This window comes from Ceratotherium simum, chromosome 6, assembly GCF_057802395.1.
Source record: "Ceratotherium simum simum isolate JZ-2026a chromosome 6, ASM5780239v1, whole genome shotgun sequence".
Classification (NCBI taxonomy): Eukaryota; Metazoa; Chordata; class Mammalia; order Perissodactyla; family Rhinocerotidae; genus Ceratotherium; species Ceratotherium simum.
The window spans coordinates 77,363,801-77,388,535 of NC_141905.1; the positions used below are offsets into that span (position 1 = coordinate 77,363,801).

A 24,735-nucleotide genomic window follows, 5' to 3' on the forward strand; every position below is an offset into this window, starting at 1 on the left:
GTGGGATAGCTGGATCATAGGGTATTTCTATTTTTAATTTTTTGAGGAACGTCCATGCTGTTTTCCATAGAGGCTGTGTGAGTTTGCATTCCCACCAGCAGTGAATGAGGGTTCTGTTTCTCCACAATCTCTCCAACATTTGTTGCGTTTTGTCTTGGTGATTATAGCCGTTCTAAAGAGTGTAAGGTGATATCTTAGTGTAGTTTTGATTTGCATTTCCCTGATGATTAGTGATGTTAAACATCTTTTCATATGCCTATTGGCCATCTGTATATCTTCCTTGGAAAAGTACCCGTTCATATCCTGTGCCCTTGTTTTTTTTTTTGTGAGGAAGACCAGCCCTGAGCTAACCAGCCCTGAGCTAACATCCAATGCCAATCCTCCTCTTTCTGCTGAGGAAGATTGGCCCTGGGCTAACATCCATGGCCATCTTTCTCCACTTTATATGGGATGCCGCCACAGCATGGCTTAGCAAGCGGTGCATCGGTGCGCGCCCAGGATCTGAACCTGCGAACCCTGGGCCACCACAGCAGAGCACGCGCACTTAACTGCTGCGCCACTGGGCCGGCCCTGTCTCTGCCCATTTTTTGATGGGGTTGTTTTTTTGCTGTTGTTCAGTTGTGTGAGTTCTTTATACATTACGGAGATTAACCTCTTGTTGGATATATGATTTGCAAATATTTTCTCCCAGCTGGTGGGTTGTCTACTCATTTTGATCCTGGTTTCATTTGCCTTGTAGAAGCTCTTTAATCTGATGAAGTCCCACTTGTTTATTTTTTCTTTTGTTTCCCTTGTCTGAGTAGACACGGAATCCGAAAAGATCCCTTTATGACCAGTGTCAAATAGTGTACTGCCTGTATTTTCCCCCAGGAGTTTTATAGTTTCAGGTCTCACCTTCAGGTCTTTGATCCATTTTGAGTTAATTTTTGTGTATGGCAAAAGAAGATGGTCTACTTTCATTCTTTTGCAAGTGGCTGTCCAGTTTTCCCAGCACAATTTATTGAAGAGACTTTCCTTTCTCCACTGTATGTCCTTAGCTCCTTTGTCAAAGATTAGCTGCCCATAGATGTGAGGTTTTATTTCTGGGCTTGCAATTCTGTTCCATTGATCTGTGTGTCTATTTTTGTACTAGTACCATGCTATTTTGATTACTATCGCTTTGTAGTATGTTTTGAAGTCAGGGATTGCGATGCCTCCAGCTTTGTTCTTTCTTCTCAGGATTGCTTTAGCCATTCAGGGTCTTTTGTTGCCCCGTATGAATTTTAGTATTCTTTGTTCTATTTTGGTGAAGAACGTCATTGGGATTCTGACTGGGATTGCATTGAATCTGTAGATTGCTTTAGGTAGCATGGACATTTTAACTATGTTTCTAGAGAAGCCTTCCTTGACCCCCATTTTAAAGCAGCACACTCCCATCCTCTCTCTAACACAATGCACTATTTTCTTGCAATGGGCTTATCACTCTGGGCAGCTGTAGTATTATTTTACTCAGTAATTGTCCGTCTTCCGCCACTGGAATGTTCTGTCTTGGTCAACACCATATTCCCAAGGGCATTTTAATTCCTCAGTTTTGGGGGGGGGGATGGATGATAAATGAATGAATGAACGGCGACCCTTCCCTCGTCCTCAGGATGCCTCTTTTGAGCCTGACTGGAGGGCAGAGGTAGAATGAGGAAAGCCTGAGGAGCGGACGGAAGACTGGAGTGGGTTGAGGAGCAGGCAGATGAAGATCTGGAGGGAAGAAACTGGGGACCGTTGCTGAGCGTGAAGAGAGACGGGTTGAAGAGCAGCGGAGGAGCGGAGGAAGTCCGGGAGAGCGGGAGGGGGCGGGGCCTCCAGGGCGGGGCGGGGCCTGGAGAGGGAGGCGGGGCCGGAGCCTGCGGTTGGGGGCGTGGCCTGGGGAGGGGCGTGGCCTGCGAGCGGGGGTTGGGAGCAGCGCGCTGAGGCGGCAGCGGCGGCGGAAGATGGCTGCGGCTGAGGCGGCGGACACCCAGCTGATGCTCGGAATCGGGCTGATCGGTGAGGACGCAGGCGCCCTGCCCCGCAGGCCCGCACCCCAGTTCCGCCTCCGCCTCCGCGCGGGCCGGGGCGGCTCCTGCTCCCGCGGCCCCCGGCGCCGCCCGGGTGGGGAGGGCGCGGCCCCTCCGCGTTGGGCCTGGGCGGGAGGCGGCGGGGCCCGGCCTCCTCGGCGCGGGGGCCCGGCCAGCCGCCGTGGGCTCGGCCGCCCGCGGCCTCGCGTAGGGCCCTTCCGGGCCGGGCGGCGGGGCGGAGGGACCCCCGGGGCCTCCCCGGTCCCGGGAGGGCGCTCCTCCTGGTCGCCCCGGGTGACCGAGCTCCGGGGCTGCAGGGGGCCTCTGCGCGGGCGGGGCCCCGGCTGGGCCGAGAGCCGCTCGCGGGCCGCGCGGCGGGGGGCGGCGGGTCCGGGTCCCACGGAGCATGGGGGAGCCACGCGTGACTGCCCGCCTGGCGCCTGGCTGGCCCCGATCGCGTGATCGAGCAGTTGGAGACACGGTGGCCAACCGTGCGGGTCCCGGGTGCTGCGCATTCTGCGTGGATTATCTGCCGTTTAACTCCTACCCCGGCTCCGGGGAGTGTGGGTCGTTTGATGCCCACCTTACCGGGGAGCAGATGGAGGCCCAGGGTGTCCCTCCGCCGTGCACGGGCGCACGCTGGGAAATGGCGGAGCCAGAATGGGAACCTTGCGGTCTAGCCCGGAGGCCCCCCTCATACCGGTGGAGGACTCCTGCATCATAGGATGGGGCTCATGCGTGTAGCACGAGGGTCTACATAATCACATACGGCGGATCCCGGTTAGTTTTCAGGAATTAACGGATGAGGAAGTACGTTGAGATCTTAGGGCAGCCGGAATGTGTGCCTGAGCCGTGTGCGGTGTTTCAAAGAACCGTTCGTCCTATAGGCGACAGCCAGCACGGAGCGGCTCGAATGCAAGTCTGTCGGTTCCCTGCGTGGCATTGTCCTTTGAGAAAGCATTAGTATTGAGATTTTTACAAACCCCTCAACACTCTTCTGTGTTCCCCTAGTGTACAAGAACATGGCTTGGGTTTAGCAAAAGCGGCGAAATGTGCTCATTATTTTTCAGTGTCTCAAAGGAGTGCGTTTATCTGGGAACGGCTTCCTGTATTCATTTGTAATATGGTTTTAGAACTGCTTCAAAGTCAAACCTAAGTACCTCAGGCATCTTAGTCCTGCTTGAAGGTACTTCTGAATTGAGGGAGTTAAACTGACTTTTATCTGGTAACAGCGAAGAAAAAGATGACTTATAATTATATTTTCAATTCAACAGGTTTTTTATTTTTCACGTTGACATGCATTTAAAAGGGATTTGCTTCAAAAGAATGAGAGGGACGCTCCGCCCCCTTATGAACCAAGGAGGGCCGAGTGTTGATAATTGCTGAAGCTGAGTGATGGAGAGAGGGAATTCATTTTATTATTCTCTCTACTTTTTTATATACTTGATATTTTCTATAATAAAAGTTTTTTTTAAAACTATAGATCAAAATCTGGATTCTTACTGCTACGTGTGCAGTAACTGTTTCTCCAAAGTTTAAGCTGGAGTTTTTATTATTAGCATATTGCTTCTGTTATTGAGGTTTACTTTGATGATGAAACTACATATGTGACTGGATAACATTTATTATTATTATTAAAATTTTAAATATAGAATTTGTACAATCAGTAGTAACAAGATTTAAAAGAAATTTCACCATTTTCTTCATCTCCAGTTTTATTTTATTTTATTTTATTTATTTTTGTGTGTGTGAGGAAGATCAGCGCTGAGCTAACATCCCTGCTAATTCTCCTCTTTTTGCTGAGGAAGACCGGCTCTGAGCTAACATCTATTGCCAATCCTCCTCCTTTTTTTTTCCCCTAAAGCCCCAGTAGATAGTTGTATGTCATAGCTGCACATTCTTCTAGTTGCTGTATGTGGGAGGCAGGCTCAGGATGGCTGGAGAAGCAGTGTGTTGGTCCGCGCTGCTGGGGATCCCAACCCGGCTGCCAGTAGCGGAGCCGCGCACTTAACTGCTAAGCCACAGGGCCGGCCCTCCAGTTTTATTTTTATTTTTTATTTATTTTTAATTTTTTATTTATTTTATTTTTTTCCCCCAAAGGCCCAGTAGATAGTTGTATGTCATAGCTGTACATCCTTCTAGTTGCTGTATGTGGGCCGCGGCCTCAGCATGGCCGGAGAAGCGGTGTGTCGGTGCGCGCCCAGGATCCGAACCTGGGCCGCCAGCAGCGGAGCACGCACACCCAACCGCTAAGCCATGGGGCGACCCTCCAGTTTTATTTTTAACAAACCTTTTTTATGTATTTATTAAAGATCCTTCTAACCAGATAAAAAAGTAAAGTAATGATAAGTTGATGAGAATTTGTGTGGGAGGAGATAGAGAAGACCTCTACCAAACTTGTAAGGCTGAATTTTCCTTCATGATTTGTTATAAAAGCTTTTTACTCGGGTGGCCTAAAACTCAAGATCAGGAGAGCTAGATAATTTGACCAGTAGAGGTAGGTGGGAATTTGGGATCTCATGTGCTCCAGGTTGCTTTGTAAATGGGATGTTAAAATTGATTCCATTAAGTGCTTCTGAGTAACCAATCAATTCACTTCCTTGCTGCTGTTTGACATTCTCACAGTGACCATCTTTCCACCGTAGAAAAGGACACAAATGGAGAAGTTCTGTGGGTGTGGTGTTATCCTTCCACGACAGCTCCTTTAAGGAATCTGCTGCTGAGAAAATGCTGCCTTACAGATGAAAACGAACTTCTCCATCCCTTCGTCTTTGGTCAGTACAGAAGAACATGGTTTTATATCACAACAATTGAAGTTCCAGATTCTTCAGTTTTGAAAAAGGTATGACTGCATAAAGGTCAAAAACCCCAAAATATTTAAAGTGATGTAAGATTATTCCAGTAACTCTTAGCTTTAGACTTTATCATTCACAATACGCCTTTGAAAAATATTAAATATGATTTTCATTGGGAATGTTCTCTCTGACATTTTGCTCTTATTCATTCTATAAATATTTATTGGTGTATATTGTATGACTGATTCTGTGGTTGGTGTAGGGAAGCCTTTTTTGGGTTCCTTTGTGCTCTGATGGAGTAGAATTGTAGAAGTAGTTTCAAAGCCATGACTGATTAAAAGTGGGAAGAAGTATTTTTCCATAACTAAAAACTATTTTAAAGGATCTAATTATCTGTGGCGTAGTTAAGATGTTTTTTCATTTGTTTGTGGATGGTAAGGGCATATTAAGAATAGAAAGAATAATTAAGGAAACTCATGTTTTCAGCAGGATCTCTGTGTGTGTCATATGATGTGAACAGTATTAGTGTGACATGCTGAAAACCAGTATGTGGTCATTGTGGACTTTCCTAATCCCAAACAACCAGCAGGTTTTCTCAAAGGAAAGAATGTTGGGAAGAAGTGGCTGAGCTCCTGGGTGGGGACTTCTTCCCTTTTCAAGGCTAATTTTGTAGCCAATAATTGGACTGTATGAAGCATATCCAAGATACCAGTTTAAATTTAAGGACTTATATTTAAAATAACAGGAAGGCAACCGTTTAGAAACTTAGAAATTTAAGACAAAACAGAGATTCATAATTAGAAAACGTAAATTTGCAAAAAGATAGTTTTCACTGTGTTATAAAATCTTTGGTTTATGTTCATTAAGTTCTTGCTGAAAAGCCTTGATGTATCCTCAAGTAGATTTATCCATATTCAGCACTACAGACTGCCAAATTATAGCAACATTGATTTCAAATCTTTTTCAGATTTGAAAAATAGCAAGATTTAGAGATAGTTCTTATACTTCAAAATGTGATTTTTAAAAATTTATTTCTCAAGTGCTTTACTTTTTATATAAAGTTCTGAATTTTGTCTCATTAATGGAAATAATAGGTATATGATTATCAGAAATTTATATTTGTAATAATAGAGGCATATAAATAAATGAAGCTTATTATAACAGTTCCCTTTAAATTATGTAGCATTCTACAGAGAATTGACTATTTGGAGAACTGTATGATTTTTACTGAGACATATTTTTGTTGTTTTCTTCTATCCTTCTATTTCATTAATGAAAAATAGTTGCTAAATTAGGATGTCTGTATAGCATTCCTAGTTCTGCTTTGATGAGGTTTCAGGACTTTAAATAAAAACTCACATTTTTGATATTTGAAATATTTTTGTGTTTTTGAAAAAAAATTTCTAACTCCAAAAGTGTTATATTCTTATGTAGGAAATTAAATATGTATGTAGATATAAATATATATTTTTATGTGTGTATAAAAGTATAAAGAAGCAAGTGAGGACTTTGTTACATTTTGGTCTTTTCCTTTTAATGCTGGTGTGTCTTACATAAGAGGTTTGTTAGAATATGGTAATAAAAATTGATTCTATTAAAAGTATCTTTAAAAAGCGTACTTTTTTTTTTCTTTTGGACAGGTGACTCATTTTTCTATTGTTCTGACCGCGAAAGATTTTAACCCAGAGAAATATGCCGCCTTCACTAGGATATTGTGTAGGTCTGTATGAAAACTGTATTAAATGCTAATGTACAAAATTGAAGATCTTACTCAATAGTTACATAGCAGATTTCTACACTGAGGAAGCAAGTTTCAGCCCTGTCTCCCCAACCCTTCAGAGACCATTTTATAAAGAGGAACTTTCTCTTCTGCTTCAATGATACTGCTCCTCTTATTTGGGAAGATGGTAGACGGGAGGAGAAAAAGCAGTTGGCACAACTATTGTAGTTCCTGGGTATTTTGAGTCACTTGTCACTTTGGTCTGTTACTTCTATTCACTTCCAATCTAGAATTTTCCTTAGCAGGATGGATAATTAAGTGTTTTATGAAGTAGTAAGCTGGTTCATATGTGTCAAGGTCTGCGTGTGGGAGTCCTTTTGGGGAAAGTTAATGGGCATTTTGAATTATGCCAAAGCACAGGAAAACATTTCTTAGCTAGAATCTGAGGAGCTGAGAAAGTGATTAATTGGTTAATTGTGATGCAAGTAGACTCCTTTAGTTTCATCCCAGTTGTTGAAAAATTTGTCTAAAATATGCCAGTCTACTTTCTGGCCTTGGTGAATATATCTAGTGGACTTAATGAAATCTTATATGTTAGGGATGTTGGCTTTTTCTATAATGAAGGCTTTTGCAGGGTTTTAGTTTAGTTTTTTTTTTTTCTTTAATATTGTTGTCACTAGATAGAATTATAATTCTAGGTGTTATGTATTACCCTCAGGCTCACGCCCAATAAGTAGTTTTTTTGTGGGGAGGGGACGAGGGGAGTTTTGTTTTTCCCAGTGTAAGCCCGATAAATAGTTGTCTTTTTGCCATTTTTATGTGCACACACATATAACATAGTGTAAGAATACCTTCTCATTACCTAAGAGTTTCAGGTTGTATTTTTTTTTTTTTTAAAGATTTTATTTATTTATTTTTTTCCCCCAAAGCCCCAGTAGATAGTTGTTTGTCATAGCTGCACATCCCTCTAGTTGCTGTATGTGGGACACGGCCTCAGCATGACCAGAGAAGCGGTGTGTCCGTGCGCGCCCGGGATCCGAACCCTGGGCCGCCAGCAGCGGAGCGTGCGCACTTAACTTAAGCTAAGCCACGGGGCCGGCCCCTAGGTTGTATTTTGATGAGATGAAGTTGTACTGTTTTTGCAGCCAGCTACAATAAGAAAGATTTCTTGCTGTCATAAGATAAATTCCAGGTGTATGACTCACTGTGGAATATAAAAAGTTGTCTGCTAATATGGCACTGACACAGAAAGATTATTATTGCTAGAAGAGATGCTATCCAGAAGCTATGAACTAAAAACACTGCAAAGGTGTTTTTGAACAAACATTGGACTCCCATTTCATTTGATTGAGTCAGAGTTAGGTAACTTAACTGAAATTCACTGAGAAGTATTCTGGGGCCCAGAAGGTAAGGTTGCTTTAGATCCACTTCCTGCCCAGGAGGAAGCCCAAAGAGTTTTTCGGCTCCTGCAGAGCCATGGCGTTGTAGCATTCTGGATTCTCTTCTCTTGTCACAGTGCAAGAGAAAAGAGGACTCAGAGCTATTGCCAGCCACCTCCTCTGCCCACTACCCCATACCACATTCAAGGGCTTGCCCTTGTGTGTGTACCCATCCACGTGCTCAGGCACACACATGCTCTCTCTCCCCACAAATGCATGTGTGCATGTGCACACACATGTAGACAAGCACATTTTGATGATGGTGAGGTTACCGAGGAGGTGCTCCCTTCCGTTTCTGGTGAGAGCAGCAGGCAGTCATGCCTTCACAGCGTGCTGCTCACAGTGGAGGTGGGAGCCCACATGAGAGGGCTTCATTCCCTATGGGGATCCAGGTCAGCTGCCATGATCCCCTTCCTCTTCTAGTCCCTCCAGCTAGTGGCCCTGGTAGAGACCTGGAGTTTCATGCACACTTGGAGTCGGTTATCCAGGCTAGGTGGTAGTCTGTGGATGTCCATTTGAATAAAGTCCCCTGGGTTGCCCTGTGTGGTTTTCCTCAGGAGTGGTTTTGGGGGATTCCTCCCTCTGCTCCATCTCTCATGGCCCAGGGTTGTCATGTAGGAAGTCATCTTAACCTACTACCCATCTTGTGTTTCTCTTCTCCATTACTGTATATTGTTTCTATTTTATAATTTTAGTGGTATTTTTATTTTTTTGTTGTTGGTGGTGGTAATGTAAGCACATAGTGAAAAAAAAATACAAGCAACACAGAAGGGTATACAGTGAAAACTAAGTCTTTTCCTCCCCTATTCCAGGCCTCCCCTATTCCTGACCCCCACCCCAAGGCAGCTCCTGGGCCGGTTTGCATCCTACCAGAGATATTTTCTCCATACAGAAGCATGTGTATGAGTTCGTGGGTTTCCCTGTATTTTATATACATGATAGCTTACCATATTCATTGTTCTCTACCTTTTTCTCTCAATTTGTGCATTAAAATAGTTAAAAAACTGATGATTGACAAAATTTGGTAAGTGGTTAAAACACTTGCTTTTTTTCACTTATCTACAATAAATATAAATTTCAAGTGATCTGTCTTAAAAAATGATTTTATTTTCTTCCCAATTTTCTATCCCTTCAGCTACTAAAAGGCCCATGTAGCCCCAGTCCAGCTTCTCAAGCAAAATTTAGATTTAGTTACTCACAGGAAGAGATTTCAGGGGAAGGGACTGATTTCACGTTTGAGCTCTAAGTGCAGCCAGTTTCCTGTCAGCATTTTCTGCAAGTTTTAACTTGATGATAAATGTATCTAGTGTGCTTTTATCACCAGAAACTTAAAGGAGTTTGATTTCTTAATTATCTAATTATGGCTACCTCTGGGAACTCTGATAATAAGTATAGGTTCTACAACTAATTACTGTTTTCTCTGTGAACAATGCATAAAACTTCTTTCTTATCAAAGGAAATGCCGGCAATAAAACAGAGTGGTTATGACTAAGAACCAGTTGTGAATGTAAGACATAAAAAGAGATAAGTATGCAATATTCTTGAGAATAATGGGGCCTCAGAAAGTCCATTGTTCCTTCTCTTGCCTGAGTAGACTATCGAAGGCTTCTCCAGATGGAAAGAGAGAGCTGACTTCAGAGAATTGTTCAAGGTTTCTCAAGTGGTTGCTGTTTTTTTTAAAATACATTTTATAATTAAATTATAGAAGTTATCACGTCATGAAAAGATGCAGGTAATTCAGAATTGTACTAGCAAGTTGGCTTAGATTCTGTAGAAAGTACCCAAGCCCGGCCTGGTGTCTTTCTGCAAGTGGTTCATGCTGGATAATAGCACAGCTGCTTTTGTCCTCTCTTACAGAATGTACCTGAGACACGGGAGCCCAGTGAAAATGATGGAGAGTTATATTGCAGTTCTCACGAAGGGGATATGCCAGAGTGAAGAAAACGGCTCTTTCCTTAGCAAGGACTTTGATGCCCGAAAGGCATACCTTGCAGGCTCCATCAAAGGTAAAAAAAAAAAAAAGCAAAGCAAAAGAAGAAACAAAAACCCCTCCCAGATGATTCCGTCCCCACAACAACAAAGCCCCCAAGCCAAGGACAGTCTCTCGTTAGACTCTGTTATTCCATCTTTCCATATATTTTCATCTACATAATATTTGTTTCCTATACAGGAGGGTAGTTCAACTTCTGCACTTCCTTATTTGGTTAGAATTCTGTCCTAGGAAAGCAGATTTTTGTGGTGTTCCTTTCCGTGTGATTCTGACTGTTAATGCAGAAATGCTCTTTCACCAGTAAGCTTAATTTCATGGCTCGAGATCTCCACTGACTTCCATGGTTTTTCTTTCCTTAGTTCTTAGCAGTTACCTCCTGCATCTGGAGAGCTCAGGCCCCTGACCCCGAGTTCCTAATCTAAGTCCTCACCTCTCTCTCCTAGCTGGAAAATCCAGAATGGCAGAGACAGCCCAGGGAGGAGAGGGGAACTCTGAGGGCAATGCTGGCCTTTGTTCTCATCCTCCCACAGCACCTGTCTTTGCTCTTGATCCCACTGTTCTGTACGGTTTCTAAGTATCCCTGCTGAGGTGTTAGGTTTTTGTCACACTGTCTGAAAAGGACTTAAGTAATGACATGGGGGGGGGCAATGAGAGAACATTTTTTAAAACTTAAGAAGCTTTTATGACACAGAAAGCTGCTGGTTCTCCTTCAAATCATTTATTGCACTTTCTTTTGAGTCTGGTTTCATGTATTCATCCAGCATAAAGTCCCTTGGGAGGCAAGTGTAGGCAGCTCTAACACCCATCCCAGTGAGCAGACATATGGATAGATAAACCCATCCACCAAATAAGGTGCTTCTGAACTTATAACATTTGAACTTATAACATCTAAATTTATTCTCTGTAGTGAAAATAATTTTGCATTCATATGATAAGAATTCTTTCCAATAAAAACTTTATTTCCTTGTATAATATTTAATGCAGTAACAGTATATTTTCTTTTGTTTTAAGACATTGTATCTCAGTTTGGAATGGAAACTGTTATCTTACACACAGCACTGATGCTAAAGAAAAGAATTGTCGTCTATCACCCCAAAATAGAAGCTGTCCAGGAGTTTACCAGGTATTATCTCTAATCATTTAAAAGTGTAAGCTTTGTTGGCAGCCAGTTTGGGACACTCGATGTCACTGTGTGCTCTATCCCGTTGCAGATTTGGTATAAATAGAATGTGTTAGGCTGGGGGTGAAATACCATTTTGGTCGAATGTTTCAGTTTAGCTTTAGTAGTTCAAGGTCACTGACTTTGGACAGATTCTTGAAATATAGAAATATGAATATTTTAGAGCAGAGAGTTTGCAATCTTTTCCTTGCCAGACCGTAAATATTTTAGACTTGCAGGCCATATGGTTGGTCTCTGTCCCAACTCCTCAGCTGCCGTGGGTAGCATAAAAGCACCATGGACAATACATACATAAATGAATGAGCGTGGCTGTGTTCCAGTAAAACGTTACGTGCAAAGACAGGCAGCTGACGCATGGGCCATAGTTTCCTGACCCCTGTTTTAGGTAAGTTGTTTCTTTTGTTCAATGTTACCACAGACTCTCTTGTTTTTATAATAAACATAGATATTTTGTTTTAGTTTTTCTTTCTTTGCCAAATCTAACTTGTTTTAAGATTCTATTTTAAAAGCAAGAGGAACTAGCATTTATGCTGTGTTTACTGAATGCCAGGCATTGTATAAGTCACCTTAAATTATTAAATTTACTCATGACAAGAACCCTGCAAGGAAGTATTATTAGCCTGTTTTATGGAAGAGAGAATCGAGGCTCAGAGAGGCTACATGGTTAGGTAATGGAAAGAAGAAAGGCTTGGTAGTCGGAAAGATCTGGGTTAAAATCCTGGGAGGGCAACTTGATAGCTTTGTGAGCACATAAAGGACACTCAGTGTTTCTGAGCCTCAGCTTCTTCATCTGTGAAATGAAGGTAATCATCCGTACCTCATAAGTTTGTTGTTAGGATTGGAAATAATCTGTGCAAAGTGCTTGGTATGTTCTTTGCTCATAGTGTGCACTTTAGAAACGATTATTGTTATGATTGTGATTGCCTCCGATTTTAGGTGAGAGAGCCGGAATTTGTACCCTGCTCTGACTCTAAAACCCTGTATTTTTCCACCCCATTACCCTTTTCTTCTGCAGTCATGCTTCTGAATCTGGGGTGTCCACAGCTTCTGAGATATGTAGCAGGGTACCAGGGGGTTCACGAAATCACGGATAAATTTGGCACATCTTCCTGCAATAGCTATTTTACTGGGAGTTTTTTTTAAAGGAAACCTATTTTGTATAAAAACAAACACAAAGTGGTTTGTCAGTTTGACCAGAATTTTAAATATAAAATGAGAGACTGCAAAAAACCTCTTGCTTGCTGGACTCACTTTGGATTTTACCCTCAGATGCCCTCTCCGTGCAGTCTGCAGAGTGGGGTGTGTGGAGGAAACTTTAAAGGCATCGCTCCTTGCCACCATAGAGATCTTTTGAAACTTCACCTTGAGCTTTTTGTAGCTAATCTGACCCAAAAAGCAGAGTTTAAAACATTGCAGAACTTTACTTTGTAGCCTGGAGGTGTTGGCTTGGTTAGGGGTTGGTCTGCCTCTGCCTCTGATAGCTTTACGACTCCACTGTCTGCACGTTGACCTCAGGAAGAGGCAGGAAGAGGGCAAGCTGAGTCTCTAAGGTGTGGCCAGCAACCATTTGAGTTCTCGCCTTCATTCCCCAGGACGCTGCCTGCCCTGGTGTGGCATCGACAGGACTGGAGCATACTGCATTCCTTTGTGCACCTCAGTGCCGACGAGCTGGAGGCCCTGCAGATGTGCCCAGGTAGACAACAGGCTCCCAGGGGGGAGAGACTTGGCTGAACCAGGGTTGTCGTGGGGGTGTGCGTGCGCGCGCGCGCGTGTCCTAGGGGGAATACTGATCATTTAGTATTTCTTTGGCAGATGCAGCCAATTTTTTTCTCCTTAAAAAAAGTTTATTTAATTAAAAAAATGTGGTAAAATACACATAACATAAAATTTACCAGCTTAGTCATTTTTAAGTGTATAGTTCAGTGGCATTAAGTACATTCACATTATTGTGCAGCTATCATCAAAATGCAATTTATTTTTAATTTGTGAATTTCTCATCTTAAAAGTTTCCCTACTGGTGATTTCATTTAGATTTTATTTTGAGTCTTTCCTTATTTTTTCTCAAAGGAAAATTATTTTTAAGTGATGTTATTATACTTGGTATAATAATTTTTAATAATAAGATGCTGGGAATAATTTAATAATACAGTATTATTTAAGTCTACAGGAATCCTAACTTTGTAGTGATACAGTTTTTTGTTTTGTTTTTTTAACTATAAGGCCCTTTATACTTCTGTGGTCTTAAAGGTCCTTTTGTTTTTTTTTTTTTAAAGATTTTATTTATTTTTTCCCCCCAAAGCCCCAGTAGATAGTTGTATGTCATAGCTGCACATCCTTCTAGTTGCTGTATGTGGGACTCGGCCTCAGGATGGACGGAGAAGTGGTGCCTCGGTGCGCGCCCGGGATCCGAACCCGGGCCACCAGCATCGGAGCGCGCGCACTTAACCACCAAGCCACGGGGCCGGCCCTTAAAGGTCCTTTTGTAAACTGATGATGAAGATAGATGATAGGGGCTTTTGTTGTTGTTCTTTCAACTATGAAGTACTTCTTACATATAAAATAATATGTAATATTTCTGCAAGTTATAAAAAATAAAATAAACACTCATAGACTCGCCAGAGAGATGGAAAAGTAGAATGTTGTCAGTACTTTGAAGCACTCCATGTGCCTTCTCATCTCATTCCACTGTTTTTCCTCACTCCCCTCCTCTGGCCACATACACATAAACACATATCTCTAAACAACGTATTGTTTAGTTTTACTAAACTAACTTCTTACACATGGACGCATGATGGATGAATTCTTCTGTGGCCTGTTGTGGGGTTTTTTTTTTTTTTGCTTAATATTTCATATTTTTGTGAAATTCATCCATGTTCCTGTGGATATCTATAGTCTCATTCATTTTCGGTGCTGTGTAGGATTCCATTAAATGATATACCATAGTCTGTTCATTTGGACTTTTCTCGTTATTCACTTTTAAAACAGGGTGCTATGAACATTCTTTTTTTTGTGAGGAAGATCAGCCCTGAGCTAACATCCATGCTAATCCTCCTCTTTTTGCTGAGGAAGACCGGCTCTGAGCTAAGGTCTATTGCCAATCCTCCTCCTTTTTTCCCCAAAGCCCCAGTAGATAGTTGTATGTCACAGTTGCACATCCTTCTAGTTGCTGTATGTGGGACGCCGCCTCAGCGTGGCCGGAGAGGCGGTGCGTCAGTGCATGCCCGGGATCCAAACCTGGCCGCCAGTAGCAGAGTGTGCGCACTTAACTGCTAAGCCACGGGGCCGGCCCAATGAACATTCTTATTGTGGGTCTCTTGCTGCACATATGCAAGACTGTCTCTAGGTTATACATTGGGGAGTAGAATCTCTGGGTTATAAGGTGTGCAAATCGTCCAGCTGCTGGATAATGCCAGATGTATTCTTCAGAGATTGTACCAATTTACCCTCTCACTAGCAGTGTGGCAGAGGTCCCGTTGTTTCACATCCTCAGTAACACTTGATATTATCAAACTTTAAAATGTTTGCCAACTTGGTGGGTATATGGTGATATTTCATTGTGATTTTAATTTGCATTTTCCTGATTCCTAATGAGGTCAAGCATATTTCTGTGTTTTTGTCATTTGTGTTTCCTCTTCTGCAAAATGACTGTTTTCTTTTATTCATTTTTCCATTGGGTTGTTTTTCTTATTGATTCATAGGAATTCTTTATATATGCAAGATATGAATCCATTGTTGGTTATATATGCTTTAAAATTCTCTGAGTTTTAAGTGTTTTTTTAACACTTCATTCTCCTCATCTTTTGATGAATAGAAATCTTAATTTTAATGTGGTAGACTTTATTAGATTTTTCTTTTATGACTTTAGTTTTTATATTTTGTTTAAGAAAATCTCTATCCCAAAGGTAGAAAGATATTCTCCTATATTTTCTTGTCAACATTTTAAAAGTTTTTTTCTTCCCCATTTAAAAGCTTAATCTGGGCCGGTCCCTTGGCTTAGCGGTTAAGTGTGCGCGCTCCGCTGCTGGCGGCCCGGGTTCGGATCCTGGGTGTGCACCAACGCACCGCTTCTCCGGCCATGCTGAGGCCGCGTCCCACATACAGCAACTAGAAGGATGTGCAGCTATGACATACAACTATCTACTGTGGCTTTGGGGGGAAAAAATAAATAAATAAAATCTTTAAAAAAAAAAAATAAATAAATAAAATAAAAGCTTACTCTACCTGGAATTACTTTTTTGGTAGTGTGTGAGTTTGGGATCTGATCTCACTTTTTGCCATTTGGATGGCCACTTGGCCCAGGAACACTTATTGAATAGTGTCCTCCTTTCTCCAGTAATGAGCAGTATCATTTCTGTCATATATCACATTTTCTCATTATGTGTGTGAGTCTGTGTCTGGGTGCTCTGTGGTAAGTTTTTGTTTTTGTTGCTGTTGTTGTTTTTTACATGTCCTCACTTGGTAAAGTAAAACTTGAGCAATGATAAATTAGTCCTCAAAAAATTTTTTTTATTGTACTGTTCTGTGAAATCCTAAAAGTCTGAGAACCATTATCTTAACACCAATTCCAGAGGTCTGCTAATTCTTGAGTTGCACTGATTCCTTTAGCATTTATTGTATCTGATCTTAAATTGGTGGAAGATGATGCTCTTTCCACCATGTGACTCTGAGAAACCCAGGTGTTTGGCTCTGATTTCTTGGAGACAAAGACCTAAAGGGAGAGCACTAGTCAAGAGAGACCTTGCCACCTTCTGCCTTGTCTGCCATTCTTGACCCAAACAGCAACGACTCAAAAGTAAATGCTTTACTTCAGCCTTCTTCCTGATACTGAAGTCTAGATTTAGAACGTTTTGGGTTGTGTGAGTTCCTTCAGGCAGTTGACAATAATGTAGTCTTAATAAATGCCACAGGGTACAGCTAATGCAACCTGAATAAATAAAGCAGTGATGAAAAGCAGCCAATGAGCTTTTAGACCCCATTCTCTTTTGGTATGTTCACAATATGATGTCTTCCTACTCCAGTAATGTTGATCCTCTTTGTAATGCAGGTTACATCGCCGGATTTGTGGACTTGGAGGTGAGCAATAGATCAGACCTCTATGACGTGTTTGTGAATCTGGCAGAGAGTGAGATTACCATTGCTCCACTTGCGAAAGGTTAGTTCTCTATTCTATTCTGTTCTGTTGTTGCCACAAGATGTAAGCCAGGCAGTTGTATTTTTTGGGCTAATTATCTAAAACCAGTATTTGAGGGCCTGCTTAATCTGCTGTGCCAAAGCTAGAGGGATTCTTCCATGTCTAGAACACAGCATTTATTCTCATAGACCTAGCCATGTTAATAATACATCCTGGGTGCTGATGCTGCACAGTATATGTTAATAAGATAGTCTGTTCATCTTGTTTCTCCACTTTTCTGTTTAAACAAGGTGTATTAATTATCTATTGCTGCATAACAAATCACTTCTAAACTTAGTGATTTAAAACAACAAATATTATCTCACAGTTTTGGTGGGCAGGAATTCAGGAGTGACTGAGCTGGGAGGTTCTGCTCAGGATCTCTCATGAGGTTTCAATCAAGATGTTGCCAGGGCTGCAGTCATCTGAAGGCTCAACTGAGGCTAGAGGATCCACTTCCAAGCTACCTCACATGGCTCTTGGCATGAGGCCTCACCACATGGACCTCTCCACAGGGTAGCTTGAGTGTCCTCGTGACATGACAGCTGGCTTCCGCAAGAGTGAGTGATCCAAGAGAGAGGAGACAACAGTGCCTTCTATGACCTAGTCTCAGAAGTCCTGACCATCACGTCCTCCATATTATGCTTGTTAGAAGCAAATCATTAAGGGAAAAGGATTAGGCTCCACCTCATGGAGGAAGGAGTATCAAAGAGTATAGACATTTACCACTACACAAAGGTGGTATATGACTCCTGTGTGGAAAATCTTTTTGAAGGGTATCTCAGTAAGCACAAGGGAATGAATGTATTCTTGGAGCTAATGATTAAGAAAGGATGTTCTAAGGGCCGGCCCCGTGGTGTAGCGGTGAAGTGCGCGCGCTCTGCTGCTGGCGGCTGGGGTTCGGATCTCGGGCACGCACCAACGCACCGCTTGTCAGGCCATGCTGTGGCGGCGTCCCACATAAAGTGGAGGAAGATGGGCACGGACATTAGCTCAGGGCCAGTCTTCCTCAGCAAAAAGAGGAGGATTGGCAGATGTTAGCTCAGGGCCGATCTTCCTCACAAAAAAAAAAGAAAGGGTGTTCTAGTGTCATAGTGTCATCTCTATGAAACTTTAAATTGTCCTAAATTACAGCTACATAAAGTGGTAAAGATTGGGTTAAGTGTGTGTTGAGCCTGGGGCACTACTGAGGTGTTGGTTTTAGATGGGAATTACTGATAACAGCTTTTATATTGTCATTTCTCTTTCTCCTAAAAGTAGGAGCAGCTGAATGCTGGCTAATTAGGGATTTTTGTTAGATAGATTCTGATTGTGTGAGGTTTTATCTAGCAATTTCAAATTAATGGAACCAGAACTAGTTTTCTTTTAATTTGTTTTGAAATTACAAACATATAATGCATGTTCATGGTGAAAAATTCAAAATATAGAATCAGCTCTTTAGGAGATACTGCCTTTTGTAAAGCCAAAGTGATAGAAAATTAGCTGTGGCCAGGGCCACTTAAATTGCTGAAGCACTAGGACCAGGAGGGGTGGTTATCTCCCTGCTGCCATCTGTTGCTGAGTCTATACAATGGGCTCATCCCTGTTGGCACCATTCGAATGGAGTTTGTCCCTTGAAGTGACAAACAGAAATTTCTGTTACTCTTCTTGCTGCAGAAAGTAGCAATGTATATAATTAATGTAATTAGGTTGTTTCCTTTTCTCATTTCTAAGGGCCTTTACACACTGAATGTTCTGCTGGCTTCTGCAGAGCTGACAGGAAGTGCTTCATTCACAATATTCCCGCCAGAAAGATAAACTTGAATTCTTAGCTGTGAAGACCTGGACAGGCTCTTGGCTTAAAATCACAACTTATTTGTAGTCGGGAGTTTTCATTAGGTTTTGTCTAGAAAGAAAAGATAAAAATTCTTATCAGGTAGGTGTGAAGGAGATCTTTGGTTTGGTGTTGGCGTATTTTTCTTTAGGTCATGAAGTCTATAAATCATAATTATGTCTTACCTCCTAGCATGTCATCATATCTATGTTTAGTAATAAGATGGAAATGTGGGGGATTGTCAGTTGCTTTTTGAAAATTCCCTCTGTATGATCTTTCACGTTTTCAGGTAGATGGCATGATTATTTTTTATTATGTAAACGTCTAAATATTCATACAACATTATTCTTCTTGATCTCACCAGAGGCCATGACAATGGGCAAACTGCACAAAGAAATGGGTCAGTTGATTGTTCAGTCTGCAGAAGATCCAGAGAAATCAAACAGCCAAGTTATACAGGTAATTCCTTAATTATCTGACTTACTGAGAGTCCTGAAATGGCGTCACTGGGCAGTGTGTGGCGGACAGCCGCTCGTTACCCACTGCTGTTCGTGTAAACAGAGTGAAGTGACTGGGAGAGGCCGGTGGGCAGATGCTCAGAAGAGGGTTTGCAGGATGGCCCTGGTGAAGATGAGCAGGTGGGCAGCTGCTGTGGCCGATCGCTCTGGGGACAGATATATGCGGGGGCTAGTGGTGAAGCTAAGTATTTATAGTGAGAAATGTAACTGCCAAGTGGTCTGAATGCTTTTCTGGGCTGGCCAGTGCATTCTCTCCTCCTAGTGGAATTTTCATGGAGGAACAAATTGTAAAGTGAAGGTTGCTTCTGAGCGTGGGGAACTAGATCAAGCATCTTAATCTAGCTTTGGTGTATTGTCTCCAGGACATTGGTAAGTCGTAATCAGAACCCCTGCCAAACTTAGCAGACTCTGGCGTCACACCCTGCAGGGCCAGCTCCTCTCTGGGGCCTACGTGTCAAGCTGACCAGTGTCCATGTGGCCCGTCTCCTCTACCCTTGCCAGATTGGGGTGGCAAATGGGTTTTATTTATGCCTCTCCGTGTGGTGATAGAGCCCCACCTGGGCACCGCAGCTTGCCCAGTCTCCTCTCCTGTCTGCTGCCTATTTGCATGGTGCCGGTTCCCAGCTCCTTGCTCCTCTCCTGCAAGGATACACTTCCAGCCTAGCCTCTCCCAGGTCCTGCCTCATCTAGACCCCTGTCTCATAGCCTGGGAGCCAGGGGCCGGGAAGGATTGTCTCTCCCTGTCTGCACCTGTGCCTCCTGGGGGACACCTCTGATGAGCAGACCCTGCTCACCTGGTCAGACCTGGTGGCTCTTCTTCATTTACCCATTCATTTACTTAGGTGATGGTTATTGAGTACTGACTCTATGTCAGGCATTCCACAGGCAGCGAGGTTACAGGGCAAGCAGAGCCCCTGCCCTTGTGTGTGTTTTAGTGGAGCAGATGGACATAGAGTAATATACACAACAAGATCACTGTGAGCCGTGATAAATGGCTGCTGGCACAGGAACAAGGGGTTGAGGTAGAGAATATTAGAAAAGGGGTCAGAGCCCTCTGAGGAGGTGACATGTGAGCTGAAGGGTGCTGGTGAGAGAGGGCCCAGTGCTTGACAGGGACCCGCCAGCAGCACTGTTCTTTCTGTCCAGTGCTGGTGGCCTGTCCAGCTGTGGCCAGGAAGAATGGGCGGGTCTTGTCCTGAGGACGTGAACACTGAGACTCTCCTTTCCCACCACGTGCATCGTCATTGCCCATCCATCCCTCTGTCAGCATTAGAATAAAAACACTGATGCTTTACAATGTTGGTGAAGTATGTAAATCTGAGTTTTGAATTGTGTTTTTCATGGAGTAGAAGTGATACACAGATGACTCAGTATAATGTATGATGCAAGTGCCCGGCATGCCGTAGGTGTTCAGAAATAGTTGAATGACTTAAGGCTGTCAGCAAACCAAGAAAAAGACATGACTTTAATGTGAGCTCTGGTGAATCCTCAGCCATCCAAAGGAACATCCATCAGTGATGAGGAGTAAAGCTGTGTGGCGGGTGCTGGGTTACTTATCCCAAGCAGAAGAGGACTTTGGGAAGAGATTTGTTCTAAAAACAACAGCAGGTTCCTCAAAAAGTTAAACATAGTATTACCATAAATTCAGCAATTCCACTTCTGGGTATATGTCAAAAAGAATTGAAAGCAGGGACTAAGATATTTGTACACCCATGTTCCTAGCAGCACTATTGACAACAGCCAAAAGGTGAAAACAACCCAAATGTCCATCAGTGGATGAATGGATAACAAAACTGTGGTATATAAATACAATGGTATATTATTCAGCCCTAAAAAGGAATGAAGTTCTAACGTGCTACAACATGGATGAACCTTGAAAACATTATGCAAAGTGAAATAAGCCAGGCACAAAAGGATAGATATTGTATGATTCCACTTACATGAGGTATCCAGAATAGGCAAATTCATATTGGCAGAAAGTAGAATGGTGGTTACCAGGGACTGGGGGGAGGGAGAGGGGAGTTACTATTTAATGGGTACAGAATTTCAGTTTGGGATAATGAAAAAGTTCTGGAAATGGATAGTAGTGATTGTCGCACAACACTGTGAATGTACTTAATGCTATTGAATTGTACACGCTAAAATGATTTTTAAAAATTACGATATTGATTTTTCTAAGTTAAGTCTGTTTCATTTTTCCTAATTTATAATGAAGTTAGTTTGATAAAATTTTTTAAAAAGCAGGAGGAATTCTATTCAAATGCAACAACTATTCAGATTTTTTAATGCTAACATACTGCATATTTTCCTGTTCTATTAAAGAATATTTCCCTAAAAACAAAAGAAATCTTCACCAACCTGGCACCATTCTCAGAAGTTTCGGGTGATGGAGGAAAGCTGGTTCTCAATTTTGAGGCACTAAAGCAAAGACGATTTCCACCAGCAACGGAAAACTTCCTTTACCATCTAGCAGCAGCCGAACAAATGCTGAAAATCTGACCGTGGGACAGCATGTGTCACTGACGACTGATAGAAAGCTCCTTCACCGTGATTATCTATTAACTATGTAAAATAACAAAGAAAATGTTCTATTTTTAATGATTTATTTGAAAATACATATTGAGATTTGACCTGAAAAAGCACTGAAACACATATGAAAACACTTCTGATTTTCTCCTCCCTGATTAGTTTCATGCCTACTGTCAGTGTTGGACAAAGGGCTGTGACTACCGTATATAACGTTATAGAACGGCCTGACGTCCTGGAGTAAGAGAAACAAGCTCTGTCAAGTTCTCATGCAAATCACAGCAAATCCAAAAGCCTTCACTGTTATAAGTCCCAGTTTGTCTCATTGTGTAGCCACAAACTAATGGTTTATTTTCAGAAAGCTGCCTGAAATTTTGCTTTGTATTCTTCTAGGAAGAACCTTAATTCCTCATGAGGAACTCTACTTTCTGAGCCAAACTACTAAGTTTTCTGCAGAACTGTCTGGAAGATCATTCAAAAGACCCTGCAGTTGCACTTTCTTGTAAAAGAAAAAAAATTTTTTTTCTTGGCCTTTGAACATTTTGCCTATATTATGAGGGTTTTGCATAGATTTTATACTTGAGTAGACAATTTTAATAATCCATATTTATACTGTTGCAGAGAAAACCATTTGGCAAACTTAAGCCATTCGTACTCTTCAGTTAGCCCTATTGCTAGCAATATTCTTTTGAAAAAGATGCCAGTCCTTATGTGGTAGAGTAAAATCAGAAGCCCATTTGAATATAAATGTCTGTCTGACTGAAACAGCAACTTTATACAGTTGGTAAGGGAGGGTGAGAATTAACTTCTTGCAAGGGCCTAAACCAGAGAATGTCTTCAAACAACTTCAGTAAAGATAATTCGGCCACATATGAAGGTAACCATTCTTGTTCAGTTATGTACCTTTCATAATTGGAGACCAAAAAATTGCAAAATAAGCATGGAGATCTAAATTATGTACTTGCTATTTTATCATATGTATTCATATTAATTATGAAAGGTTATTTTACACTCAGTACTGTTGTCCTCAGAAATCTTACCCAGAAAAACATTTGCAAAAAAATCTTTATTGGATCTTTCCTTTATTCTTGGTGTTAGATATACTTAGCAAGAGCCTTTTTCTCCTGCCTCCTTGGGTGGGGGCAGGGGATGATGTGAGATGAGATGATGTTTACTTAGGCAAACAATTGAAAATTAAATCTGCACTTTATGAAAATGAATACTAACATCTTTTCTCCCTCATTTTTTGTATTACTACATTAGCTAATGATCAAAGTTGTTAAAATTACAAATTTATGATGCAGAAATAAAATATTTTGATACTCAACAAAGTTTTAGGTAGATGAAGAATTTTGCTTTCTCTAATTCTCCCCACTCCAAACAAAAGTGAGACCCCCTTCTTTTTTCTTCTTCTTCTTCTTCCCCCCAAGCCCCAGGACATAGTTGTATATAGTTGTAAGATCTTCTGTTCTTCTGTATGAGCCGCTGCCACAGGAGTGGTGTGGTTCCGTTCCCAGGCCACCGAGGTGGAGAACCCCAAACTTGAACTGCTATGCCATCAAGGCTGGCTCAAAAACCCCTTTTGTCAACTGCAAATGCACTGGGGAATTGAGACCTATTTGAAAGTTAAGGGGTCCAGGCTCGTTCTCTCCCTGCCCTAGCCCTCCTCCATCCCCCACTTCCTAGAGCTGACTCTTTTTTTTTTTTTTTTAAAGATTTTATTTATTTTATTTTTTCCCCCCAAAGCCCCAGTGGATAGTTGTATGTCGTAGCTGCACGTCCTTCTAGTTGCTGTATGCGGCACTCGGCCTCAGGATGAACGGAGAAGTGGTGCCTCAATGCGCACCCGGGATCCGAACCCGGGCCACCAGCATCACAGTGCGCGCACTTAACCTCCAAGCCACAGGGCCGGCCCTAGAGCTGACTCTTAACGGTAGTGTCTTCTCCTTTGAAAAAGATGCCCTCACATATCTACTGTTGGTGGCTAAGCTTCCACCTGGAGCCTTTGCACATTTTTTTTTTTTTTAATTTTGTTTAGTGTAAGCCTGTGGCTATACTGAGCCATCTGGTAGATCATTTTTACTGACTTGGTCCTTTTTAAGCCGTTGTGAAACCCTATTTACCAAATTTGGAGCTAACCGTCATTCTGGCCTAGGGAAAACTGAAAGCTACAGGTACATTCCTTGATTTGGGGCAGATTGTGTTGGAAACATTCCCCCAGTACGCAAATGTTTGGGTGCCTACTCTGTGCTGTGTACTATATTGTATCCTGGGACTTCCTTGATGCACAAGACACAGTTCTGCTCTCATGGCGCACAGCCTCTGGGGCACAGGGTCAGCAAACAGGCCATTGCACTGCAGTGTGGCAAGTACTAGACACGATGTAAGTGCTATGGGAGCACATAGGAGGAGCACCTAATTCAGTACTGTGAATCCTGGAAGGCTTCCTGGAGGGAGTGATTGATGTCCAAGTCAGACCTGAAGCATAAGCAGGAGTTAGCCCAGAGCATAGGGACCACAGCCCATTTGAGAACTGGATGTTGGTCCAGAGGAAAGAGATGAGTAAGGTAAAGGCTTTTGCCTGCTATAGCAAGGAATTTGGACTTGATGCTGACGTGTGGGAAGCCATTTAAGGCTTTTAAGCAGGTGTGGTTTAGAAGAGCAGGCTGGAGCCTGTATTGGAGGGAGCCAGGTGGATATGAGATGAGTAACACCAGCAGGGGATGCTGTGGGACTGAGCCGGAGTAGCAGCAGTGGCCATGGAGGAGTAAGTTCTAGAGACTGGAATGGGGGTGGGGGGAGGGAGGAGTAAATAAGGGTGATGCCAGTGATCTTGATGCAACTGGGTAAGTGGTGGTGCCATTTCCTGAGATTGAGGGGAAGACAGTCTCCAGTGGGCACCAAATGGCAAAGTGCAGGGAGGGGCAGCTGGATGTGGGCCCCATGATGGGTCTGAGCAGCTGGCAGAGTGGCAGCACAGCGTTTGGGTGGGGCATGGATGAGAGCAGTCTTAACAGAGCGGAAGGTGGGGTGGAAAGACGGAGCGTAGACAATTCTGAAAAAATGTGGCTGTGAACGGGGGGTTTTTGCTTTTTTAATGAGGCAGGTGACTGAAGCAGTTTAAATGCTACGGGGAAGGAGCAGACAGAGGAGGCTGGAGCCAGAGGGGACGCAGAGGCTACAAAGCAAGGCCCTGAGGAAATAGGAAGGGACGGGCCCAGGGCCTAGGGCACGGCTGACCTGGCACAGAGGGAAGGCTGGGCGTGGGCGGAGTGAGGTCGGCGAGTTTGGTGCCAAGGGGTTCTGCTGCTGGCCAACAGCCTTGGTTTTCACTGCGGAGGAGGAGGCAGGGTCGTTTCCCAGTGAAGAGCAAGAAGGAGCTGGCTGGCAGGTGGCAAAGATTTTAAGTAGTTGTCCAAAGTGGGAGTAAGCTAGTAGGGAAACAGGATTGCTCTGGGGGTTGGAGGCCGTCAACAGCGCACCACAGGTTCATGTTTACCTTGAGATGGGCCATCTATTTAATGCCTGGGCCCTGGGCCTGGTGGACCCTTCTC

General features: G+C 42.8%; 1 protein-coding gene across 2 annotated transcripts; it reads left to right on the plus strand.

The window, feature by feature from the left end:
- Nucleotides 1-1,941: 1,941 nt before the first annotated feature.
- On the plus strand, nt 1,942-22,517 carry DENND10 (DENN domain containing 10). Of its 2 annotated transcripts, none has more exons than XR_015552519.1 (9): nt 1,942-2,019; nt 4,676-4,872; nt 6,466-6,545; nt 9,842-9,990; nt 10,986-11,097; nt 12,747-12,847; nt 16,199-16,306; nt 18,038-18,239; nt 18,502-18,582. XR_015552519.1 is itself a non-coding variant. In XM_004428124.3 (9 exons), exons 1-9 carry the CDS (start codon nt 1,965-1,967, stop codon nt 21,152-21,154), a joined length of 1,074 nt encoding a protein of 357 aa, XP_004428181.1. In that variant the 5' UTR covers nt 1,942-1,964; the 3' UTR covers nt 21,155-22,517. The 2 variants fall into 2 exon arrangements, 1 of the variants encoding a protein (XP_004428181.1); XM_004428124.3 differs by lacking the exon at nt 18,038-18,239 and adding an exon at nt 20,978-22,517 and having other exon boundaries at nt 18,502-18,596.
- The last annotated feature ends 2,218 nt before the right edge of the window (nt 22,518-24,735 follow it).